The sequence below is a fragment of the Engraulis encrasicolus genome, chromosome 13, assembly GCF_034702125.1.
Source record: "Engraulis encrasicolus isolate BLACKSEA-1 chromosome 13, IST_EnEncr_1.0, whole genome shotgun sequence".
NCBI classification, from domain to species: Eukaryota; Metazoa; Chordata; class Actinopteri; order Clupeiformes; family Engraulidae; genus Engraulis; species Engraulis encrasicolus.
This window is the reverse complement of record NC_085869.1, coordinates 47,360,767-47,384,541: the sequence shown is the minus strand read 5'-3', so window position 1 is coordinate 47,384,541 and position 23,775 is coordinate 47,360,767. Positions and strand designations below refer to the sequence as shown.

General features: G+C 46.0%; 1 protein-coding gene across 1 annotated transcript in view; it reads right to left on the bottom strand.

Annotated features, from left to right (window-relative positions):
- Nucleotides 1-23,775, bottom strand: part of rab3gap1 (RAB3 GTPase activating protein subunit 1) — an 81,650-nt gene that overhangs the window by 45,682 nt on the left and 12,193 nt on the right. Inside the window, exons 7-17 of the mRNA XM_063214083.1 lie at nt 22,174-22,339; nt 18,536-18,635; nt 16,099-16,180; nt 15,393-15,461; nt 13,775-13,848; nt 12,938-13,030; nt 11,195-11,364; nt 6,907-7,011; nt 4,484-4,656; nt 3,339-3,393; nt 1,723-2,115 (exon numbers count right to left, since the gene is read on the bottom strand). Of these exons, the coding sequence (XP_063070153.1) occupies nt 1,723-2,115; nt 3,339-3,393; nt 4,484-4,656; nt 6,907-7,011; nt 11,195-11,364; nt 12,938-13,030; nt 13,775-13,848; nt 15,393-15,461; nt 16,099-16,180; nt 18,536-18,635; nt 22,174-22,339 (1,480 nt within the window). The remainder of the gene's footprint in view (nt 1-1,722; nt 2,116-3,338; nt 3,394-4,483; nt 4,657-6,906; nt 7,012-11,194; nt 11,365-12,937; nt 13,031-13,774; nt 13,849-15,392; nt 15,462-16,098; nt 16,181-18,535; nt 18,636-22,173; nt 22,340-23,775) is intronic.

The following is a 23,775-nucleotide window of genomic DNA, read 5'->3' as shown; positions in this document are numbered from 1 at the left end:
TGGCCTGCATCCAAAGTCCTGTGGCTGTACAAAAAAAATGTGCAAACGTAAGTTTCTGACAATGTAGCTTTGGGACATTTGACAAAAAGTACTCAATTGACAAGGTGAAGCCTATCGTTTCCTGTCCAAATCACAGTCAGTCAATACCGGACAATAGCCAATGAGCCCTGAGTCCTTTTATGAGGTGGCTGTACATCGTGAGTGTGGTGTGAAATCAGGACATCTGAACATGGTGAATATAAAGGAACCCACTGCCATACACACACCGAAATCTGGACCAGGTTAAGTGCGGGACGTGAACTACAGATTAAAGAGTCCTTTGACCCAACCGACCCATCAACCTGCCTATCCAATCATCCATGTTTAACCTGGTGAGGGTGGGCGTATGGAGGGCACTGATAATGTGACCAAGAGTCTTAGAGATGTTCAGAAGTTTGAAGCTTTTGAGTTCTTCCCCCTGCCTTCACCACACATTTCTGTTGCCGTAAGCAGTGTGAACTTCAATTTCTGACAAAAGTAGCTTGGGACAGTAGTTGTCGGTTGGCAAGGTGACACCCACTCTATTTCTGCCTAATTCTCTGTCAGACCAAAGGGACCAGTGAGACGGTTTGTGCAGTGAGTCCCTTTATTAAGTGGCTATCCATCGTGACTGTGGTGTATAATCTGAGAAATTCACAGTGCAATAATGTGCAGAACTTCGACCCTCCAAACTGTCGTCCAGTCCTACACTTTTCCCCTGGTTGGTTAGGCGATGTATCTTCAAACAAATTTCACATAGGATAGCTGGCCGTTCATTTAACCCAGATTCTAGTGCAGTCTTATGAGAGGGAGGATAGGTAGTCAGTGTCTATTCGACCCCTGTGATGAAGAGAGAGAGAGAGAGAGAGAGAGAGACAGAGACGGAGACAGAGACAGATGAAGAGAGCACGAACGAGAGTGGTGGTAGGCGTGCCGTGTGTACCTGTGTGACAGGGATATATAAAGGTTCGTCTGAGTTCGGCAGCGTGAGCTTCCCATGTGGCATGTAGGAGGGCCCAGCAAACGGGTCTCTTATTGGTCGCGTTCGTGACGACGCATGTCTGCCTAGTGCGAATGCGCAATGCGATATTCTGATGCATTCTGGTTTGAAAATATCCGTTGTAATTTCAAATTGCTCATGCACTGCGCAAAAAAGCCCCGTCACAAACGCGGCCAGTATTCAGTAACCATGACCCTAGAATCTAGAGATGCACCGGATCCGGAAGGCAGGATAATAGGGTTTTTCACAGGATCCGGATCCGGCAGGATCTTAAGCAGTGGATCCGGTATCCGGCAGTTGCCTAAAAATCAGGATCTGGTGCATCTAGTTTTTACCTAGCCTAGGCTTTTCAGTCAGTCTTTCACAACCACAATCACTGCATGGAGTGAAAGCCCTTTGGAAGCGACCGTTGCAGGCAGTTTGTCAGTAAGCCAATGAGTCTAAAAAATAGTTTGAGCCAACGTAATAAAAAGGGCCCACGTGTGCGAGTAGACTATGTGTTTCAACCCTTTCGTAGGATCCGGTATCCGGTTCCGGATCCGGCAGGATCTTAAGCAGTGGATCCGGTATCCGGCAGGATCCTAAAAATCAGGATCCGGTGCATCTCTACTAGAAACCCTAGACCCTAGAACAGCACCCTAGAAACACTACCGTATGAGTGATCTCATGATAGGGAGGAAGGGTGGTTATACTAGTGTGTGTACCTGTGTGACGGGGATGTAGAGGGGCTCGTCTGAGTTTAGCAGCGTGAGGTTCCCGTGCGGCTGCAGCCTGCCCTCCGGCTTGGCCTTGCTGGCCTCCTTCGCCCCTCCCCCCTCCGCTGCCGTCGCCTCCTCCTTCAGCTCCTCCGTGTCGCTCAGGCACTCGAAGAACTCGTCCTCGCTGTCCTCGCTCCATGATTCCCAGGACTTGCCGGGCGACACCTCGGCCGACGTGGACGCATCGGGCGCCAGGCGGCCATTTTCCTGCGCTGCTGCTGCTGCCGTCGACGACGTCTTGCGGTCGCGCCCCACGATGCCACCCTCGGAGGCACCGCCGCCACTTTTCTGGCGACTGTCGTCGCGCGCCCTCTTGCGCTCGATGCAGCAGTTCAGCATCTGGAACAGAGGGAGAACGTTAACAAGAGCTGCAAAAGACTGCTCTTCAGGTTTGTTACAGCCACAATGGACATGGTGTAGTTGTAATGTGTGGCCTTGCAGAACAGAATCAGAACATAAATACAGTACAGTGATTTTGCACTAAAACAACAACAACAGAGAGGTACAAACAGACAGACAGGCAAACAGGCACAGAAAAAAAGAAAGAAAGACAGAAAGAAAGAAAGATAGAAAGAAAGAAAGAATGAAAGAAAGAAAGATAGAAAGAAAGAAAGAAAGAAAGAAAGAAAGAAAGAAAGAAAGAAAGAAAGAAAGAAAGAAAGAACCAAGGAAAGAAAACAAAAGAGAAAGAGAAGTGCAAAGCAAGAAAGAAATCAAAAGAGAAGGAGACGCACAAAGAAAGATGGCTACCGTAGCCGAGTTTCATTGGTCTGCTCTCCAGCTGATGACCAAGAGGCCGGGGTAGAGGGGGCTGATTGCTGATTGCAGCAGCACACATCTGCATCCTATTTGCATACACTCTCAGTGGCCCTCGCCCTCCCTTTGTCTCTATTAAGCCTGGGACGCTTCGTCATGGAGACTAGACTGCAGTGTGCGCTGTGGGCGCGTGCCGTAACACCACAACACAACAAAACCCAAATGGCGACCCAAGACAGAGACACACGGCCACCCGAGACGGCCTCTTCAGATGAAGCTCTGAATCGGGCCAAAATATAACGATAAGAAAAGCAAAGGGGCTACTACTAGTAACCTTAATGAGATAGCGTTCATTTAGGAGAGGAGAGGGATGTCGGTGTGATCATTAATCACACTCCCCTGAAGCTGAATGCACACTTCTTGCTTATTCATATCATGGCCAGCATGAATACCAACTGAGGCGAACTCTGAAGTGTTACGGTATGAACTCTGAATCAGAAACATGGTGCATACCGTAGGGGTGCATAGGTGGTTGCTACTCGATATAAACAAAGGGCTTTCTAAAAAAGGATGGCCACACCATTCAGGACGTTTTCTATTTCTATTCATTCCCTTCATCTGACTTTTTTATATAACTGTACTTAACTACTTAAAAGGGCCTACATGAAAATAATTTGCTTAAAGTCCGAGATGGCCTGTGTGTGTGTGTGTGTGTGTGTGTGTGTGTGTGTGTGTGTGTGTGTGTGCGTGTGCGTGTGCGTGTGCGTGTGCGTGTGCGTGTGCGTGTGCGTGTGTGTAGCTCTCACCTGTAGCTTCTGGTGAAGAAGGCAACACCTGAGGTCCGGAACTCCACTGGCCAAACTGCAAGAGAGGAGGATCATGGGAAGACTGAAGGACAGGAGTTCAGCTTCCAATCAACTCAACATGTGAGGAGCTGTTTTCCAAAATGATGGGTCTTTAATCATCTTAGTTAGCATAAGTAAAAAATATCATTTTTCAAGTTGTCAAGCAAAAATCCCGACCAATTTCAACATTGAACAACCTTGACTCTGTACCCAAAGACGCAACTTTTTTTCAGCCCTTTCCAACATCCTGGCCAGCTAAATGGGAGCATGGTTTGCTTGTAACGTTAGTGCCTCTGATGTCTCATCCTTTTTGGGGATGATATTTGGGAGTTTTCAAACATTGTGTAAACAAACCACGCACCCAGTTTTCTGCGCAGGATCTCAGAGAAGACGGTACAAAAAAAAATGAGGCATCTTCAACAACTCAAGGGTACTGTGAGTAATGCAACTGCATGTTGAAACAGGCTGGTATTTCCATTTAACCCAGTTCCAATTGCCTCCAATATAAATAAGAAATCAAACAAAGCAAGTGTTAAAAAAATGCTTATATGGCTTTAGAAGCATTTGGGAAAAGAGCTCTTCATGTACTTACTTTTCTATTTGACCGTTTTCACTTATCTCCTCTGTAACTGACAAGACGGAGAGTTCAGCCTTCAAACAACTTAACATGGGCTTTCTTTTTTTTTTACTCCATCTGTCTGTTCTTGCTTGTCTGCTCTTCAACTGACAGGACACGGAGAGGATGCAACAGGAAGAGAGTGGGAGTGAGATGTAGAGCGAGGAGGTCAAGGGATGACCGTGGAACGACCCTGTCTCTCCCTGCCGCCGGCAGCCGAACACCTTTAAAGGCCAAACGCTGCTTGAATGGGCTTTCAGCGCGCGCGCGAGCGTGTGTGTGTATGTATAGATGTCTCTGAGTTTGCGGATTTTGTGTGAGTGTTTTAACATAAATGGCTGTGTTATTACGTGGCTCATCATCTTTGTGTGTGTGTGTGTGTGTGTGTGTGTGTGTGTGTGTGTGTGTGTGTGTGTGTGTGTGCGTGCGTGCGTGTCTGGAGGGGTTGTACTGTGTGCTGCGTTGAGTGCGCTGTGTTGCATTGCATTACCCATAGACGAGGTAGTTGTTCTCCCAGCGGTAGCGCATCTCCAGCACAAACTCCTGCCACAGGTGAGCCACCGCCCGCACGCCCCCGTGGTAGAAGTTCACCATGCAGATACACAGGGCCAGCCGGTAGGTCAGGCTGTCTGACGGCGCCGACTTGAACTGGTTGAATAAGTTCTGAGACGGGGAGAGAACAAGGGGAGTGAGGAACACAGAGAGAGAGAGAGAGAGAGAGAGAGAGAGAGAGAGAGAGAGAGAGAGAGAGAGAGAGAGAGAGAGAGAGAGAGAGAGAGAGATGCAAAGAGTCAAAGAAATGAGATAGAAGAGAGATAGAGAGAGACAGTGGCAGCAGTGGCGTGTCGTCGCAGATGCCAAGGGATGCCAGGCATCCCCTAATTCCTCCAACAATAGCGTTAATATCCGTTAATCATTAAAACATTCTGTCTATCGAGTCTCCTACTTTAATATTCCCTTCCACTCTCGTTTTCTCTGCGAGTATTTTCCAGCTGGGGAAATAGCGCCCCATCCCCTCCCATTAGGTAACCATCTGGTGAAACAAAGTACTACACGTCTCTCGTTGCTAATAGTTGGTGCCATGGCTGCCAACTCGACTCGGCAGCCTAAAATTTCTGGAGTGTTTGAAAAAAACTGAATGCTTGACCAATCAGATTGCTCAAAATTGGTCACGAGATGAATCATCTCGCCCGTCTATGATTTGCCAAGGAGGGAAATGGATGATACTTCAGGACTGGCAGCCAGTTACCTGTCATTAGAAAATACATAGGACAGGCTACGGGGAAATAGTGACAGTCTACAGTGGGCAAAATCGAAAGCGCGCGCACACAGCTGATGGCTCCCAAATGTCAAGGCAGGCAATGCATAAAATGGATTTAACATAACGGCAGGATCTTCACATGGACACCTACACGTTTAGGATAACTTCTACAACGGTAGGCAAACTTGTTTAATTGTTTCAGAAACGTAGAATATAAGCAGGCCACCTAACGGTTTGTGCAGCTAGCTTTGTTTTTAGCTGCTTGTTAGCTCTTGCTATCATGGAGCTATGGTGATTAGATGGCATAACGTGTCATAAAGTGTCAGGTCCTAAATATAAGCTACTCATGCCTCTTCTCAGTGCTCTGTTTCAACCATGTGCATCAGGGTTATTTTTCCATGGGGGTTTTGAGCATGTTTTGGCTGGAAATCGCCATACATCTGCATACACCGCATTTGGCATTCGATACAAGATGTGCACGTCTCAGAGGAGCCGGTTGAACCTATCAACAGTAGAATAACTTACAAGTGGTCAGTCAGTGCATGGTGTTCGGTGGCTGTGTTTTTGCATTCTGTTCTGTGGGGCATTTGAACTGCCACTGAAGTTTACGGATGAGACAGAATTGTTGTGTTTAGGGGGCTTGTTGTGGAGCATCTGGTGTCGTGCGTAAAGTGCAAATTCTTGCGCAATTGCCTGTTACTACTCCAACTCTGAACAGACAAAGTATTTCTCTTGTTATTTCTTAACAAAAGTAGTCACCCGCATAAGTAAAAGCTGCAGCTGCGCGCGTGATGTGTTGTCGAAACAAAACAGTGACTTGAGACCTCTCCATCCTGTGCTGCGCAGCGGAGGTCACCTGTACTCGCGTACCCGTACTTCCTGGCTCGCAAACATGCAACGCAACTCATAAATTATACCTTATTTATTTTACTGTCATGGACTCGACCGCCAAACTTTCTGCCCAGCCAGCCACCGCTACTGGTTAATAATAATAATAACAATAATAATAATAATAATAATAATAATACTACTAATAATAATAATAATATAGTAGTACAGTAATAATAATAATACTACTCAGGTGGGTATTTTTTTCCCTCCTTGGCTTCCTAGGAAAAAAACCTCACGCCACGCTACTGAGTGGCAGTGCAGAGAGGGGAAAAAAAATGATGGACGCAGGCACTGAGCAGTGAAAGAGCGTGACTCAGAGTCCAAAACACACCAGTCTACACTTCTGAGATCTAAGATCTAAGTTTGAGCTAAGTTAAACTGATGTCACCCTAAGAACTGTTCATATTAATCACTCAGTTCAACTAGTTTCAAACATAAAATGCAGCAGAAGCAGACCTTCCGTTTTCACACCACAGTACTTACATTTATAGTTCGCTGTCAGACTTCGTTAAGAAGCTTTATAGGGAGCGGAATTTTTTAAGGCAATTACTGCAACTCATTCCATGCGTATAGTTAGAATTGTAATGACACTTACAATCTGCACAGCTATATTGGGAAGTAAAGAACTCAATTCAGAAGCCTATAATGTAATTTCCGAACTCTACAACAGCAAGCTTGATCGATCGCTCATTACTGTTCTTGGGTGACAGTGGCACTGTGTTTGGGGGAGAGAATGGCACAAGTTTAAAGCTTCTTCTTACATAGTCCTCTGGCTCCGCTTCCGATTTCCCATCGGGGTTGCCCTGTTTGGCCTTGGCTGCCGTTGCATCACTGGGCTTGTCAGTTGCAGCATCTGGGAACAGATACTGAAACACAAATAACAATTAAACTCCAGCAACAAGGATGGCAGACCGGTACTGTTTGCCTGCCTCCCTGCTTCCCTGCCTGCCTGCCTGCCTCCTGCCTGCTCCTTGACTTTTTGAACTTCCATCCAATTTTCAGATCCCAACCCAAATCAGAATATCTAATGTTAACTAAGCTACATTGACACACAAATAACAATTAGACTGCAGCAACAAGGATGACTACCTGGCGATGCATTGGCCAACTTGCTATTTTGTTTCTGTAACTATTTCAACGCCCATCCAATTTTTAAATCACACCATGACTAAATCGCACTTCTACCCACCTGCCAACAAGGGAGTGCTAGTGCGTGCTGCCTGTTGGTGCCGCACTTGGTATTCTGTGTTTAAACTTCGATAAAACCTCCATCCGATTTTAATCAGACTTCTAAAACACAGTACTAAAGGAAGAGGATTTAATAACGTCTATAATGGCTGCATTGTCTCTTATTTTTTATTGCAGCATAAAATGCATTCCAAGTTACCCCTCTGAGAGCAGCGTTACAGAGCAATTGTATGGGGCCAAAAAGCTGAAATAGCACATCTGCTGATGTAATGGCCAACTGTCCTGCTGCTTGCAGCTAAATTAATGTCAAAATATCTGGCTTCCAGATTCCCATAGCGGACAGAGAGCAGCGCTTCTGCTCAGCTGTTTATATCCAACGTCAAAATATCGGACTTCCAGATTTTGTTAATGGACAGCAGCTATTCCTCTCAGCTGTGCATGCCAAATGTCAACATATCTGACCTGCTGATTCTGTTAGTGGACATGCAGTAGCTATTCTGGTCAGCGATGTACGTATCACACGTCAATGTTTGTCGTGGGCAGACAGACAGAGAGCTGTCAGGTGGTGGCTGCTGATCTCCCCCCACCCCACCCCCACTCCTTATCCCCCAGGGCCTCAATGGTCTGCCCAGCTGACTAGCTGCCTAGCTGGGCCTGTGGCATGGCAGACATGACGGGTGGCTGACTGGCTGTACTGTATGCCAACGGTGGCAGAATTCAACAATTCCCCCACGCTGTGGCTAAATTCAACCTGACTCACAAAAGGTGTTTTGCCGGATGTTGGCTGGGGGTGGTATGCAGACAATATGCAGCAGACAGAGAGGTTGAATATTTACTGGACTGGAGCTGTCAATCTCGGACTTCAACGATGCTGTCCACCTTTGCACATTATGCGGATACTCTGCCTCGGTCAACACAATGTACCGACGTTCTACACGTCAATCAGCTTTCAAGGAGGAGGATGTCATTGCAGTCTAACTTGGGAAGGTAGCCTGTTACACTGCTCAGCAATTCTAATGTGGCTGCCAACCACCCTAAAGGCCTATTCCAAAGTGTGCAACAGTAACGAATACGTGTGGAGTGTGTCACACATTCCAACCGTTGATTTCTTCAGTAATTTGACACGAAATCGAGGAGCTTAATTTACGTACGACGCATATAATAACAAAATGTGGAAAAAAGTGCCACGCGTCATCGACAAACAGAGGTAAAGAGATGTTGATGGTTAGAGCACACGGACAGAAATGGACAAGCAGTTGATCAAACGTAGGGCACGAATGGGCCTTGAGTCCTCCCCTCCTGTACGTGTCTCTACTGGCTCTGTCATTGACATATACTAACTTGAACCCCTTCTATTCCAAAATGAAGCAACCGCCTGGGGAGCGACAATGGGCATTTTTACGGTGGAACATTGAAGTAGAGTGCCATTTCCCATTCATCTCTTCGGGAGACTTGAAACAATGCATCTCCTTTAGAATTCTTGTGGATGAATTTACCCCGTTTTCTTCAAATGGTAGTTTCCCTTCCTTTTCAAACAATCCAAATATTTTTTCGTGCAGAACCTTTATGAAAGCTTTTAAATTGTTTCAATGAATAGGTTGGATTGATTGACAGAATTCTTTGAGAATTCTTTTAAACGCATCAGTGCTTGTTCATGGTGTTTCTAAGCAACATTTCCGCAAATCTGCAACGGAAGTAACCTAGCAAATGCTTCAAAGCCATTGAACAGAGTACTATGAAATTTTGGGGTCCAACTATATATGTTATATACAATGGGTTCTCTCATTAGCAGCCTAACACCAAAGATAACCAAGACATCTCACCCTCCCACAGGCTGTCCCTGCGGTCAACACTTCAGCACCTGCTCCGCCATGTGACAGCATACTGTATATGACTAATTTTAGACCAATTAGATTCATCCCTTTTTTTATTCAAGGGATGAAAAATCACAAACACTGCATCACTGATTACTGTTCACTTTTTTCCTCCTTTCTAGTTTTTTTTTTTTTGAGCAAACAACACATTTAGCCTTGCGCTTCATCAGGTTCGCTCTGTCAAACTGTACCAATTAACTTTTTTATTCTTTTACTCCTAATCCTACCCATTAAGTTTACACTAAAAGACTTTTCTAAAAACCACTGTTCACCTTCATTTTCAGGGTTTTCCCTATTTTCGTGACTACTTCTGCTAGTTGTATTTCTAACTGCTACTTAATAAAAAAATAAAAAAATAAAAACCTTGAAAAAAATAGGGCTGGATGAATTATTTCTACCTTTTTTTTTCCACACCAGCAAGCCCCAACGACCAAAATGACTTCAAAAGGCAGACTTCACCTGCTCTCCCCTTCATTAGCACTTTACAGGGCCCTTCACGACTCATTCACATGCAAGCGGAAGACATCCGCCCGCTGCTGCCGTTCTCATTTACACCACGCAGCACCTGTGTTTGGCTAAGTGTTGTGCTTCAATGTGTAATCACATTAATTTTTAAAGCAACTCCCAAGTAGTTGGTTGTTTTTCTTCCCCTCTCCAACGTTAAGATAATGTTTACAAAGTCGTTTGGAGTGACTCATCCGCTAATAACACCCATGATGACAGGCACTTCTTAATTTGTTTTGCAGCCCTCCATGGGCGACATAGTAACCACAATAAGACGAGTTCAGTGAAATGGAACATCGCACTGTAGGTCTCCATGAGAGACAATTGCACTCTCCACCTGTAGTAGACGGTGGGCTAGATTTCGTAGCTCCTTTAGAAAGCGAGTTTCGTTCTCACTCTCAAGTGGCAACTTGATTTTTCTAATATGACCTCCTGACAATATGTAAAGCAATAATCTGGCTGTTGCCACGCGGAAAAGTTGCACGTTGATATTAAAAAATAACGAAAATAAAAAAGACTGGGGGTGACGTCACACAATGCACAGTCAATGGGAAGTCTCCGCCCCTCGAAGTTGAAAAGGGAATATTTATCCGCATATCGGGCTTTTTTCATAGGCAGATAATTCACCTAATCATTGAAACAACGTAGGCATTTTATTCCTGACCATTTTCCTGTTACTGGAAAAAATAACACAGCTTGGATTTCTTTACTGACACGTAGTTTTTTGGTGAATTGATCTACCCCCGTCACCTCATTGCTCTATTGCTTTGAGGGAACAGACCTGTCCTCTTTTTGACATTTATCTCTCGTTGCCCAATGATGGTCAGACAGTCGAACACTAACAGCGAAAAAGAGCACTTCTGAAAGTTTGAGAAAAATATTTTTTTTGCATGTACACAACAAGTGAGTCCACTTACCCCCTACCCACTACCCCCTAACTTTTTGCCATGAAATCTGACGGTTCCGGGTAGCATGCACGCGCTAGCTGTATTCTGCCTCGTTCACTTTGTATTGACGTGACGTCACTCGGTCGGCTAGTTTTTGTTGTCAGTTTTATAAATCAATGTGCAAGTTTTGAGGATGGCAACAGCCACAATATTGATGAGTGGGTTGTCAGGGGGTTATATAAGCAAAAATAAAGTTGCCACTTGTTAACACCAACCAACTGACAAGATATGAGACTGGGCCCACCACCTGTAGGCTGACCAAAGAGGAAAAACTACTCTGTGTCGCTTTAAGCTTGACACTGTTGCGTCTGTTCCTATCCTTACATGCTTCTTGTTTCTGTCTATGTTCCTTATGCATGTCTATTGTGTTGATAGGTGTCTTGTGTAATCACAGACTCTGGCCAGTGGTGGCATAATTGCACACAGGGCAAACACTGACAAGGAAATAATACAGCCCTCACCTTAAAAAAATGAAGATAACTGAAAAAGACTCAACATTGCTTGCAAACCAGACACTGTTGTGTGTGTTCTCTCACCAACAGTATGGAGTTGAGGACGTCTGCGTTGAGAGGAGACTCGTCGACGCGTCTGTGTCGGCGGATGCGCTTGCGAGCGCTGTGAACCATGCTGGAGACGGAGAGCTTTGAGATGGGCACGGCAGTGGGCTCGGTAAGCTTGGACAGGGCATGGCTGATGTCAGCGTTCTCTGGATGAGACAGAAAAAAAACAATACATGACACAGGGTACATAATATCAACACGTAACTCCTCTGTCCTCATATCCTTGTTTGCTGGTTTCCTCTCTTTTCCTCCCATCTGGGGTAAACTATCAGCGTGTTCAGGCCGACAGAAAACCATGCCACTGTCTGTTACCACACCGTTATCTCAAACCAATAGACGTGTTCACACCAAAAACCTGCCCGTTCTGGAATAGAAAGTTAGTTTACGATTCGAACAGAGAATACCTTTAACATGTAGACACCAGCAGGTTCATCTGGGTAACACACGATCATATGCGGAAAAGTACAGAACCCAATAAGTCGGTCACTGTAAAGCACTCTTGTTCCAAACGCAACTGGTGTGGGAACGGGCCGTTCAGGTCGGACTTAAAACAGCGAAAGAAGGAATCCAGGGATGGAGGAGGGAGGAATCCTTCGCTCACCTATTTTGTGGCTTAAGAGTGGAGGAATCAAGAGGAGGAGGGATATGGATATGTACCCACACTGACAACAGAGGTGCAGTAAGGGCAGCTTTTAATAGTTTAATAGATATTACCTACCAACATGGGACAATAATGATACGAAGGAGGGGGTGGAAAGAGATTAAAAAAGAAAGAAACCAGAAAAGACCGAATGAGAGAGAGAGAGAGAGATAGAGAGAGAGAAAGAGAGAAAGAGAGAGAAAGAAAGACAAAAAGAGAGAAAAATATAAGAAGATGAGAGCAAGAGCAGAAAAAAGGCGAGATGCATCATGACCACCCTCGTAAAATTAAAAAGAAAACAGCCTCAATAATTATTTCACTGATGACAAATAAACAGCCGTGGGCCATGCGACCATGTTGGTTTTAGTGTTTTTTGTTTATTTTTGAGCCATGCCAAAATGCATCCCTCTCTGCTTGCGTGTGTCAGGGTGGCGCTGCTCGCCTGCCGTGCTACAGCCACCTTGCGCGCCGCTGATATTATTCAGCGCTGGTAATCGCATTAAAATATGCGACGCGTTTGGCGGAGGGCACCAAGCTGATGATTCAGTGTGTATTCCTTCCTGCTGCCCATGACTCAGAGCAAAGAGCTCAGTGAAAACGTTAAAATACGAATACACAAACAGATTCACAGACTCACACACATGCACAGACACACACAGACGCATACACACACAGTGCAACATAGCCACACAAACACAGCTTGTCCAGCGTACACGCATGCATGCGTGCGCGCACACACACACACACACACCGTCCAGCATACATAAACAAACACACATTGTCTAACCTGTACACACGCACGCACGCACGCACGCACGCACGCACGCACGCACGCACGCACGCACGCACGCACGCACGCACGCACGCACGCACGCACGCACGCACGCACGCACGCACGCACGCACGCACGCACGCACGCACGCACGCACACACACACACACACACACACACACACACACACACACACACACACACACACACACACACACACACACACACACACACACACACACACACACACACACACACACACACACACACACACACACACACACACACACACGCATTTGATGCTGTACCTTTGCCCTCCTCCTCCACAGTACTCTTTCCCAGTAGCTCTTCAGTGGACTCCTTCAGCATACACAGTTTGAAGAACTCCAACAGGAACTCACCTAGGACACACAGACATTAACTCACAACAGGATCTCACCTAGGACACACAAGACTCAACTCACTCACTCACATCTAGTTTTTGTTCCAAACATTTTTTGACTGTACTTTTTCCATCAACATGAATACATGACGCAAGTTTAGGCATGGGTTCTAGACACTGTGGTTTTAGAGTTTCAACTTTCAACCTCTACTAGGAAATGTGTTGTGAGTAAAGTCATGAAAACAGGAAATAACTCACTCATTTGTGATTTATTTTTTATTTAACAACCTTCCTTTTTTTTACTTCAACAAGAGGGGAAATGATGCAAGATTTTTTTTAAACTTTGTCCAAGAGATGAGTAAAGTAATAGATGCAACACAAAGTGGCTGAAAGTTTTAACTCCGTCCAGGAAGAGATATGTTGCAACAAGTTAAGTAATAGACTCTAGATAGTGTGGTTATAAAAGCGACTATGCCACTTCTCTTCACCACACCACTCGACCTCCACCTCCACCCTGTCATCTTCCTCTCACCCTCCATCAGCAGCTAGCACTTGCGTCATCATCACCAACACCACACCATCATCATTATTACATCTAGTAGTGGCAGCTGCCATCTCTCTCATTAGCTGGTTGCTAGCCACAGAGAGAGAGAGAGATGGAGAGGGAGAGATGGAGCGAGTGAGAGAAAGAGAGGTGGAGAGAGAGAGATGGAGAGAGAGATGGAAAGAGAGATAGAAGAGAGATAGATGTGCTGTCTCTTACCCAGAAGGCACTGGGGGTTGTCGGCCTTGCGTACCCTCACGGACCAGTGTGGAGCCTGCAGCGGGTCCAAGTCACTGAGAGGGAAAACATTCAGCACATTCAACAGTTAAAATGGCGCTCTAACCAGTTTAGCAGAATGAGCAATGTGATGTGTTCAAAGGTCATAAGTACATGATGGCACCAAATTATTTTCGCATCACCCAATCAAATACGTGCATGCCATTATGCATATCAAATGTTCACATTTCCACAGTCGTAAAGGAGGTGTTAACACTTTTCTCGATGATAAAATTCCAACTTAATTCTGAAGTCGGTTGTCAGAACCTTAGCGACGTCGCCTCAGCAATTAAACCAACACAAAAGGCACGGCTGGATTCATACCATCAAACTAGGTCGTTCGAGTCGGAAAAACAAAGTTTTCGATCGGAGCGGTGCGTGTTGAAGAAGCCTTCCTCTCTCAACGACATGGCAACTTGTGAAACAGTGGGGACAGGCGAGGCGGGCAGCAGTGGTCCACCTACTATTTTAGAAACCCACTGAACCCGCCAACTTGGCAGCACAAGACATAATGGGGAAGGTGAGAACAGGGGAGGAGGAGGAGGAGGAGGAGGAGGAAACCAAAAACTAAAAAGAACGATGAAAAAAAAGAAAGCTGTCAGCCTACACATCAGCTGGGCTGGAGAAAAAAAAAATTGGACACCAAGGTGTAATAAGTAGCTATTATCCTTTCAATTAAAAAAAAGAGACTCCTTCAATGGCTCAATGTGACTCCCACCCACCAGCGCTGAAAAAATCCAAAATACTACCCATTCCACCAACCAGGAAAAAAGGCAGCCAAAGAAGAAGGCATAAATAAAGGCGCAGCTGGGATTCAGGAAACGTGATTGCCAGAAGTCGTGATGCATATATACAAATATATACCAGCCAGCAGCACCTCCTGTCCTCACCTCCTCTCCACTCCTCCCGTCCTGACCCGTGCACAAGAGTTTCCTGAGAACATTTCTTCTTGTGTTGTGTTGTGTGTGTGTGTGTGTGTGTTTTTTTTTTGTGCCTGCCCTACTTGCTTCTCCACTTCGATAGTTACGAGGTGAAAAAATATGGTCGACACGTCTTGAAAAATAGAAACACGCTGTAGCATCAGCCAGCGCTGGGTGCGTTGGGTGCAGATGGGAGGAAGGAGAGAGAGAGAAACTTGTGAAAGAGTGAAGAAGCCAAAGAGTGAGACGCTGATGTGGAGAGAGAAAAAGAGAGAAGGAGGAGTGAGGGAAAAAAAGAAGAGAAGATAGAAAACAGCTCAGTGGAGTTGTTGTCACAAGACACGAGAAGAGAGGTGTAAAGTAATTTACTGTGAATTAATTTCATCTCATCTCATCTCATCTCATCTCATCTCGCCGCAGAACTTTGGTGCAGAGTGTTCCAAGAACTGTTGCCATGCCAGCGAGGTGGAGTGCGAAACGTCAGAGGTTAATGCCATCTTGATCATATATAGATCTGCCGACACAAGAGATGTGTGTGTATGTATGAGTGTGTGTGTGTGTGTGTGTGTGTGTGTGTGTGTGCTCGTGCGCGTACGCGCCCCCTAACATACATGGTCCGCGTGCACGTGGACAGTACTTACGAATACACGTCGTTATCCACTACGATCCCTTCCGTCAAATGCGGCCAAGTGGTAGCAAGGTGCAGTTCACTGGGGGGGGGGCACAAAAGTTCAAGCAATTTAGCTCACATAACGCCGCAGCCAAGGCGGGAATGTAAGAAAAAGAACACATATTATCCACACATTATCCTCTTTAATTACAGAAAAGGAGAGTGAGGTCGCTATAATACAGAGAGCATCTCATGGACTATGAGGTCTCAGAGATGAAGACTGAAAGGAGGTCTTAATGATCCTGTTTATTTGCTAATGCCCTTGGTCTGCTGAATGCATTCTGCACTTTACAGTATCACATTTTTAATGAATGTTTTTGTGCAGGAGTGCAGGAGCAGCGTAAAGGAGGAGCATCGAGGAAACTACGGAGGTGAGATAGAGGGACAGAGGGAAAGAAAAAAAGGAGAGGATATAACAAAACCAGAGCAAAAGGAGGAAAGGAAACAGGTGAGGGAGGTAGGGAGGGAGAGAAAGAGAAAGGATAGAGAGAGATGGAAAGAGAGCACTAGAAATAGAAAGAGAAAGAGAGAGAGAGAGAATGCCAAAGACAAAGAGAAAGAGAGAGAGAGAGAGAGAGAGAGAGAGAGAGAGAGAGAAATAGAAAGAGAGAGAGAGAGAGAGAATGCCAAAGAGAAAGAGAAAAAGATGCACAGCAAGAGGGGAAAAACAATCCTACCTGATTGGATCTTCACAGGCCCCGAAAGGCAGCTTCCCAAACTCTACTCCACCCACCTCCCCTGCAAGCAGTGCATCGAAGTCTGTGACAGAAAGCAGAACACACATACTGTATATAAGCAGGGCCGCTGACAACTTTCACTGGGCCCGGGACAAAAACATCTGAAAGGGCCCCAAACCCAAATGATCACATGTAATGAGGATCCAATTCTGGGCCCCCTCTCTCCCTGGGCCCGGGACAAGTGACCCCTTTGTGCCGCCCTGTCGGCTTCCCTGTATACTATATGCATATGGAAAATCATATACAGGACACCACTACACACTACACAGTACTCACATCCTGCCTGCAGGGTTCAAAAGGAAAACTCATCATCTTACTTTTTAATTTGTTATCTCCGTAGTATAACTGTGTAGCAGAATCTAATCCATCAATCAACACAAAAGCAGAGCACACATGGGGTACAGCCTGCATATGGAACAATCTATATAGAACACCCGCACCTATTGAGTTGAGAATAGAATCTCAACATATATTTTAATTTGGTAGTAACGTGTGGAGAATCTAATCTAGGATCAACACACAACGCAGTGCATAAATACAGTGTAAAATTTAATTTCACGAAAAAAGAAATCATTATCCTATATTTTAAATTGTTAGTAATTAGTAACTGTCTAGAGAGTCTAAGGAATAATCAGACAGACTGACAGACAGACACACACACTAATGAGATACACTCACACACGCACGCACGCACGCACGCACGCACGCACGCACGCACGCACGCACGCACGCACAAGCAGTGCACTCATATATAGCATGCATATGGAAAATCCATCTCAGCAGGACACCACTATACACTCACCATTTACCTATAGGGTACCTAATAAAATCTCATTATCTTGCATGCATTTTCATTTGATAGTAACTGTGAAGAATATAATCTACACATAAAGTAGTGTTGTACACACATACACACTGTATAAATATGGAATATATACCAACACATTCACCTTCAACACATGCCTTTAGGGTACTGAATAAAATCTAATTATCCTACAATACAATTGCTTAGTAACAACTGTGTAGTAGAATCTAATGTATTTTCAGCATGCCACATATATAGTAAGTCAGTCTTTCTTTAATCCTAATAGATGTCATAATTATGAAAGACAATCATTTGTGCACATCAGTGAGAGACAATAAAGGGTACATGTTTTTTGTAAAATGAGAGCGCAGTGAATTCTTCTTTTTCTTTTGTTATGACCCCGCTTGTCATGCAAGCGCTCCCATCCAAAGACTACCTCAACCAAATCGCTCCTGAAACAAAACGCTTTATTGAGAGGCAATTGTTGCAAAAAGAAGTGTAAAAAGAAATAAAAAATGGTGAATGCACCACACTCCTCCCAAAAGCCACTTCTCCAGCCAACCTACATATTTGTGCCGTGCCAGCAGAAAGACAGAGGCTGCAGCTGCAGAGCACTGGCACACGGAGAGGGGGGGCTGCAGGGCTGAGGCTGAGGGGTGTGTGTGTGTGTGTGTGTGTGTGTGTGTGTGTGTGTGTGTGTGTGTGTGTGTGTGTGTGTGTGTGTGTATGTGTATGTGTGTGTGTACACGTATAGTTGTAGAGGTGGCTGTATGTACGGACGTACGTACGTGTGTGTGTGTGTCTGTGTGTGTGTGCATATTTATTTAGAAGTGGCTGTGTGTGCATATCCCATTAGTGCGTGCATGCGTGCATGCAGGACATTACCGTGTGTGAGGGGGTGCGTGGGGTCAATGTGTGTGTGTGTGTGTGTGTGTGTGTGTGTGTGTGTGTGTGTGTGTGTGTGTGTGTGTGTGTGTGTGTGTGTGTGTGTGTGTGTGTGTGTGTGTGTGTGTGTGTGTGTGTGTGTGTGAGAGAGTGTGTACGTGCGTACGGTGCACATCTGTGTGTGTACGTGGCATATGTGTGTGTATGTGTGTTTGAGTAGGGAGGGATGCATGTGTGTATAACTGTGTGCGTTGAGTTGAGCTTTGAGTTGCGCAGCTGCTGAACTTGGTGTGAGTGGCCCATCCGTCAGATGTGTGTGTGTGTGTGTGTGTGTGTGTGTGTGTGTGTGTGTGTGTGTGTGTGTGTGTGTGTGTGTGTGTGTGTGTGTGTGTGTGTGTGTGGGTGTGTGTGTGTGTTTTGTGCAATGCGTGTGCATGACCTGTGCATGCGTTTGTGTGTATTTGTGCACCCTGCGCGGCTGAGCTTGGCGCGAGTGGCCCATCCGTCAGGTGTCTGTGTGTGTGCGTTTGTGTGTGTGTGTGTGTGTGTGTGCGTGCACGCTCGTGTGTGTGTGTATGTGTGCGTGCACGCTCGTGTGTGTGCGTGCACGCTCGTGTGTGTGTGTGTGTGTGTGTGTACGTGCGTGTGTGTGTGTGTGCACATGCGGCCCATCCGTCAGGTACTCACCGGGGGGCTGCTGGGGCCAGAAGTGCTGCTGCCAGTCCTGCAGCACGTAGGTGAAGCGGATGGCAATGTTAATGGGCGGCAGCGGCGTCAGAGGGCAGCCCTGGGCACAGGAGAAGAGGAGGACAACAAGGACGGATGAAGAGACGAACGAATGAACACGGGAAAGGGTGAAAGGGGGAGGAGGAGAGGACAACAAGGATGGATGAATGGATGAACGGATGAAGGAATGAACAAGAAAATGGATAGGAGAAACACAATAGGGACGAATGAACAGATGAACAAATGAACATGGGAAAGGTGAAAAGGATAGGAGGAGGACAACAAGGATGGATGATGAATGGACGGATGAACGGATGAATAAATTAACAAGGAAATGGATAGGAGAAGGACAATAGAGGGACGAATGAACAGATGAACACGGACAGGGTGAAAGGGGGAGGAGAAGAGGACAAGAGGGATGAATGAACGGATGAGGAAGGAAATGGAGGAAGGGAGGGGTGAAAGGGATAGGGACAAATGAATAGATGACAAATGAACAAATGAAGGAATGAACAAGGAAAGGGTGAAAGGGAGAGGAGAAGGACAACAGGGATGAATGAACGGATGAGGAAGGGGATAGAAAGAAGGGATAGCAGAAGGACAAAAAGGACAAATGAACGGGTGAAAAAATAATGAATGAACAAGGAAAGGGTGAAAGGGATAGGGGAGAAGGAAAACAAGGACGTATGAACGAATGAGGAAGGGGGTTGAAGGAAAGGATAGCAGGAGGACAAAAAGGACAAATGAACGGATGAGAAATGAAAGGGAGGAAGGTAGGGGTGAAAGGAGAGGAGGACAAAAAAGGACAAATGAACGGATGAGGAAGAGTGGAGGACGGAAGAAGGAGGATGAGGGGGTGTGGAGTGTGGTGGGAAAGTAGGACAAAAAAAAGGAGTGAATGAGGTATAAGAGGTGGAGGGAGAAGGGAGGAAGGGGGTGGAGGGAAGCATAGAAAGATAGAGGGATAGGAGGAGGGGGTGTGGAAAGGAGGACAACATAATGGAATGAGGGAGGGATGAGGGAGGGAATTAAAAAAAATGCAGCATGTAAATCCCTCAATTCTCTCTAGTCTTCGCAACATGAATGAGCTTTTGAGGCTGATATGCTTGCTACTCCTGCTACCAGTCATAGTAGTGGTTTTAGAAGGTTTGTAAAATTATAAACACTAAATCTCTCCTTTTTCAAAATGAGGATGAGACTGTACAGCTGAAGTAGACACTCTTGCTACTTTGGCTAGACAGCATAATACAACTCAAGGTCTTGTAGCTTTGGAAAGTCCAAATACATTACGTTTTGTGGGTTATCATTCACAGACAAGAAAAGACACAGATTGGTTCACAGTTATCAGGAACAAGAGGCAAACCTACTAAAAAAGCACAAGACCACAAGAGAGGTAGTCTCAAGGCTACCTATGCAATGTCTCGTTCTTTCTTTACAACAGCTACTAAAAGTTCAAAAATAAAAGTGAGAAAAAAAGATGATTTTAAGCTTGCAAGTACTATCCCCTCATATCATGGTTGTTTTAGGGACTGAAAGGTAACAGAACTTTGAAAAGGCGCGTCATGATTCTGCCTCCTTGGATCGCGGTTCGTGGATCTGCGCATCACGATTTCATGGTTCAACACAATATTGTTACAGGGGTAGTGCAGAACAACCTTTTTCTAATTGTGAAAATGCTGAAGGCAACGGTACCCAGTGTTGCCAGATTGGCTGTCTGCGAGTAAAAACGGGAAAAATCTGCAGTTTCTGCAGTTTTATGCCCATAGTAATGAATGCAATTTGTTGAAATTGGGCGGAATTTAGCGCCTCTTGGCTGTTTTTGAGCACCTTTGCGCAAGATTTGATCAGACACATCTGGCAACACTGGCGGTACCGCAACTGATGCTTCAATGCAGAGCGTCTAGTTAGCTTGCCTTGCACAACTACACAGTAACTCGGACTTGGATTAATGTGTTCCTTTCAGAGCTAATATGCTGGGAAATGACTGAGCTTCATTTGAATGTTAATCATATTCCAGGCAGGGCTCCACCCCTGTAACCCGGAGACTCCATTATATATCCCTTTCTCTCACTCCGAGATGCCCCACAGGCCTGTATGACCCGGCGCTTCTCTGAGTCACACAACACACAGGCACGCACACACAGATACAATACAACACAACACACACACACAAAACTCCCACCAGAAGCGGATATTCTCTCTCTCTCTCTCTCTCTCTCTCTCTCTCTCTCTCTCTCTCTCTCTCTCTCTCTCTCTCTCTCTCTCTCTCTCTCTCTCTCTCTCCTCTCTCTATCTCTCTCTCTCTCTCTCTCTCTCTCTCTCTCTCTCTCTCTCTCTCTCTCTCTCTCTCTCTCTCTCTCTCTCCTAACTCCCACCAGAAGCAGCTTCGCGACCCTGCTCCACATCTTGCCACCTCCAGCCCAGTGTTCTCCTGCCCTGGCGCGGTGTGACAGATGATGGCAGTCTCAGGGCGCTGTGGCTTAGCACCAGCCCCACACCCCTACCGCCTCACCACCACTCACATGCGGACGGCACACCATTTATCAAGCACGCCGCCTGGCATGCACACACACACACACACCCATCCTATGTAAGCCTGACCCGAAGGTGTGTGCGTCTGTATGTGTGTGTGTGTGTGTGTGTGTGTGTGTGTGTGTGTGTGTGTGTGTGTGTATATGTGTGTGTGTGTGTGTGTGTGTGTGTGAGAGAGAGAGAGAGAGAACTCTTGAGCGAGAGAGAGAGAAGATTGAGATAAACAGAGAGAGCGCGCAAGAGAGAGATGCTTGCTAACCAACCTCTCTCTTAAGGTGTTGCTTTGTAAGGTGTGAGGGGTGGTGGGGCGGGGGAGGGGCGGTGATGAAGAGCACACAAGGCAGCAGTGATAGATGGCCGGCCTGAGTGGAGGTGCGCATGTTCATTTTTTAACCCAGCACCCAGGTGGCCCAGGGTGGAGTCTCAGCATATGGCTCCTGTGTATGCAGTGGGAGATACTGCAGCGTTACTGTGATGTGATGCAGCCAATGTTAAGAGATAACGGAACCTGGAACTGGTATTCTGTAGCTAGCTCGGTAACTAGCTACCAGCAGCCTTTGGTGTTGCTTCTAGTCAGGCCAAGAGATATGTAAATATTGTTTCTGATCTCCTGAAAAAACTGGAACTCCATACACTTTGTCGGGAACCAATCAACCAGTAGCAAACCAAGGGAGGCGGGTCAACAATGCTGCTTGGGATACTTGGGTTAACGGTTATGCTGTTGGTCAGACCAAATCTCGAAGAGATTTGAAAGTCGATGATGATCAGGCTATGTTAGCCTAACATAGGCCTAACCCTAACCACTGACCCAGGAACTGTTTGTAGGCTGAGCTCAACGGGTAGGCCCTTTCCATAAGACACTTCAGCTGGTGAAAAGAGTCATGTTGTAAGCAACTGGACTTCGTTTTGGACCTTGAAAGTTCAAGAGTCCAGTTGTCTAAAACTAGTCTTTGGATGAGGAGATAACCCGGGTGGGTGAGAATCCTCATACAGAACCTAGAATGTGCCGCTTTGTCAGAATGGGGTACCAGTGGCCTATCTTGACCCAAACTCTAAGAAGTACTTACAATCTTGGACTTGAAGATGTCCAGGAGGCCGGAGAGGTGGTTGTACTGGCTGGGCACCTTGCGCAGGTGCACCATCTCGAAGTCGGTGCGCACGTTGGAGCCCTGGCACTCGCCCGCGTACATGCGCCGCCACTTGTGCTGGATCTGCACCAACACCGGCACCTGGCTGGAAAGGTGGAGGAGGAGGAGGAGGAGAGGTTTAATAGCCTGGACAATGAAACAGGCAGGGGGGTTTAAGTAAGTAAGTAAGTATTTAAGCATGGACAAAGAAAAAGGCAAACCTGGAGGGTATACTAAGAAGCTGATTCAGTCACAAACTAGGTTAAGTTAACCTTGTGGTAGTGGTAAATCATCTAATAGAAGAGCCTGCAGTCCTCCTCACTTTCTAACTTAATGATGCCTGCAGGTGTAGTATCTATAAGTAGGTTTACCACTTCCTGTAGGTGAACTAGGCCTGATTTATCACTTAACCATGTTCTTAGTATAGCCTCACAGGTGAGTAGAGGGGGTCTGATTAGGCGTATGCACTGAGGTCTACAAAACAGCTCCTGGTAGAAGGGGAAGGGGGTTTTGTTGGAATTTGGTTGGAAGCTGTGGTCCAACATTGGTACATGGTGAGAGGTGTGGACAAAGAACAGGCAGCGCCAGGTGAGCAGATCAGAGTCATGAGGCATAAGCAGAGGTCTACGCACCAACCACCACCTGATTGCCTGTCTAAAGGAGAAGGGGGTCTTTTGGTGGGGGATGGTTGGAAGCTGTGGCCGAACACCGGCACCTTGGCTGGAAGTGGGAGGGAATGGTTGGAGTGGTTGAGCAGAGAAGAGTGTCATTCAGGCGTCTACCAACAGGAATGGAGACAGGTGTGCTGAGTGAGTAAATATAGGTCTTATCAAAAGAAGTCTTCAAAGCCGGTGAGTAGGAGGTTCTTATCCGAATAGCGGTACAACATGAAAGGCGCTTCACCTGGCTGGAAAGGGCATGTTAAGTTGGTGAGTAGGGCAATCTCAGTAGGTGTGGGGAGTGGGAAAGGAGTGGGGTTGGGGCAAAGAAATACATAGAGTTATCTTATCCATACACCCCCAAATCATACTTAATGAGAGCAAGGTGCCCACTACAAGTAGGCACTTTTGATACCAAATGATTCGTGAGCCTGCTGGGCTGTACCAACGGGTGCGTTGTGTCATGCCAATGTTTGGGGCAAGGTGGCGGTCGGGTCGAGCTGGCCTGACCATGACTCATGTGGGCTTGGTACACACATGACATAATGTCATCCAGTCGCAGTCAAGGCCATGGGATCTCATTTTGTCAAAACCACAAACCCATGATGATGACTATCACCAGCACTACCACTACTTGCGACTAAAATCTGGAGGGCTGTTTGTACTTAGGAAGCTCCACAGTGCCACCTAGTGGAATATTCAGTGACTTGACACCAGCAGAAACGGTATAGAAAAACATTATGACCATTTTGCATTTTCCGGCCATTTATTTTGCCATTACATATGCAGTTTTATTTACAGCTGATGGCATCTAGACAAACAATATCGCTCAAAATTCCTAATATCCTCTGCAGAAAAATCTTCCTGGGTCTAATAGCATCCT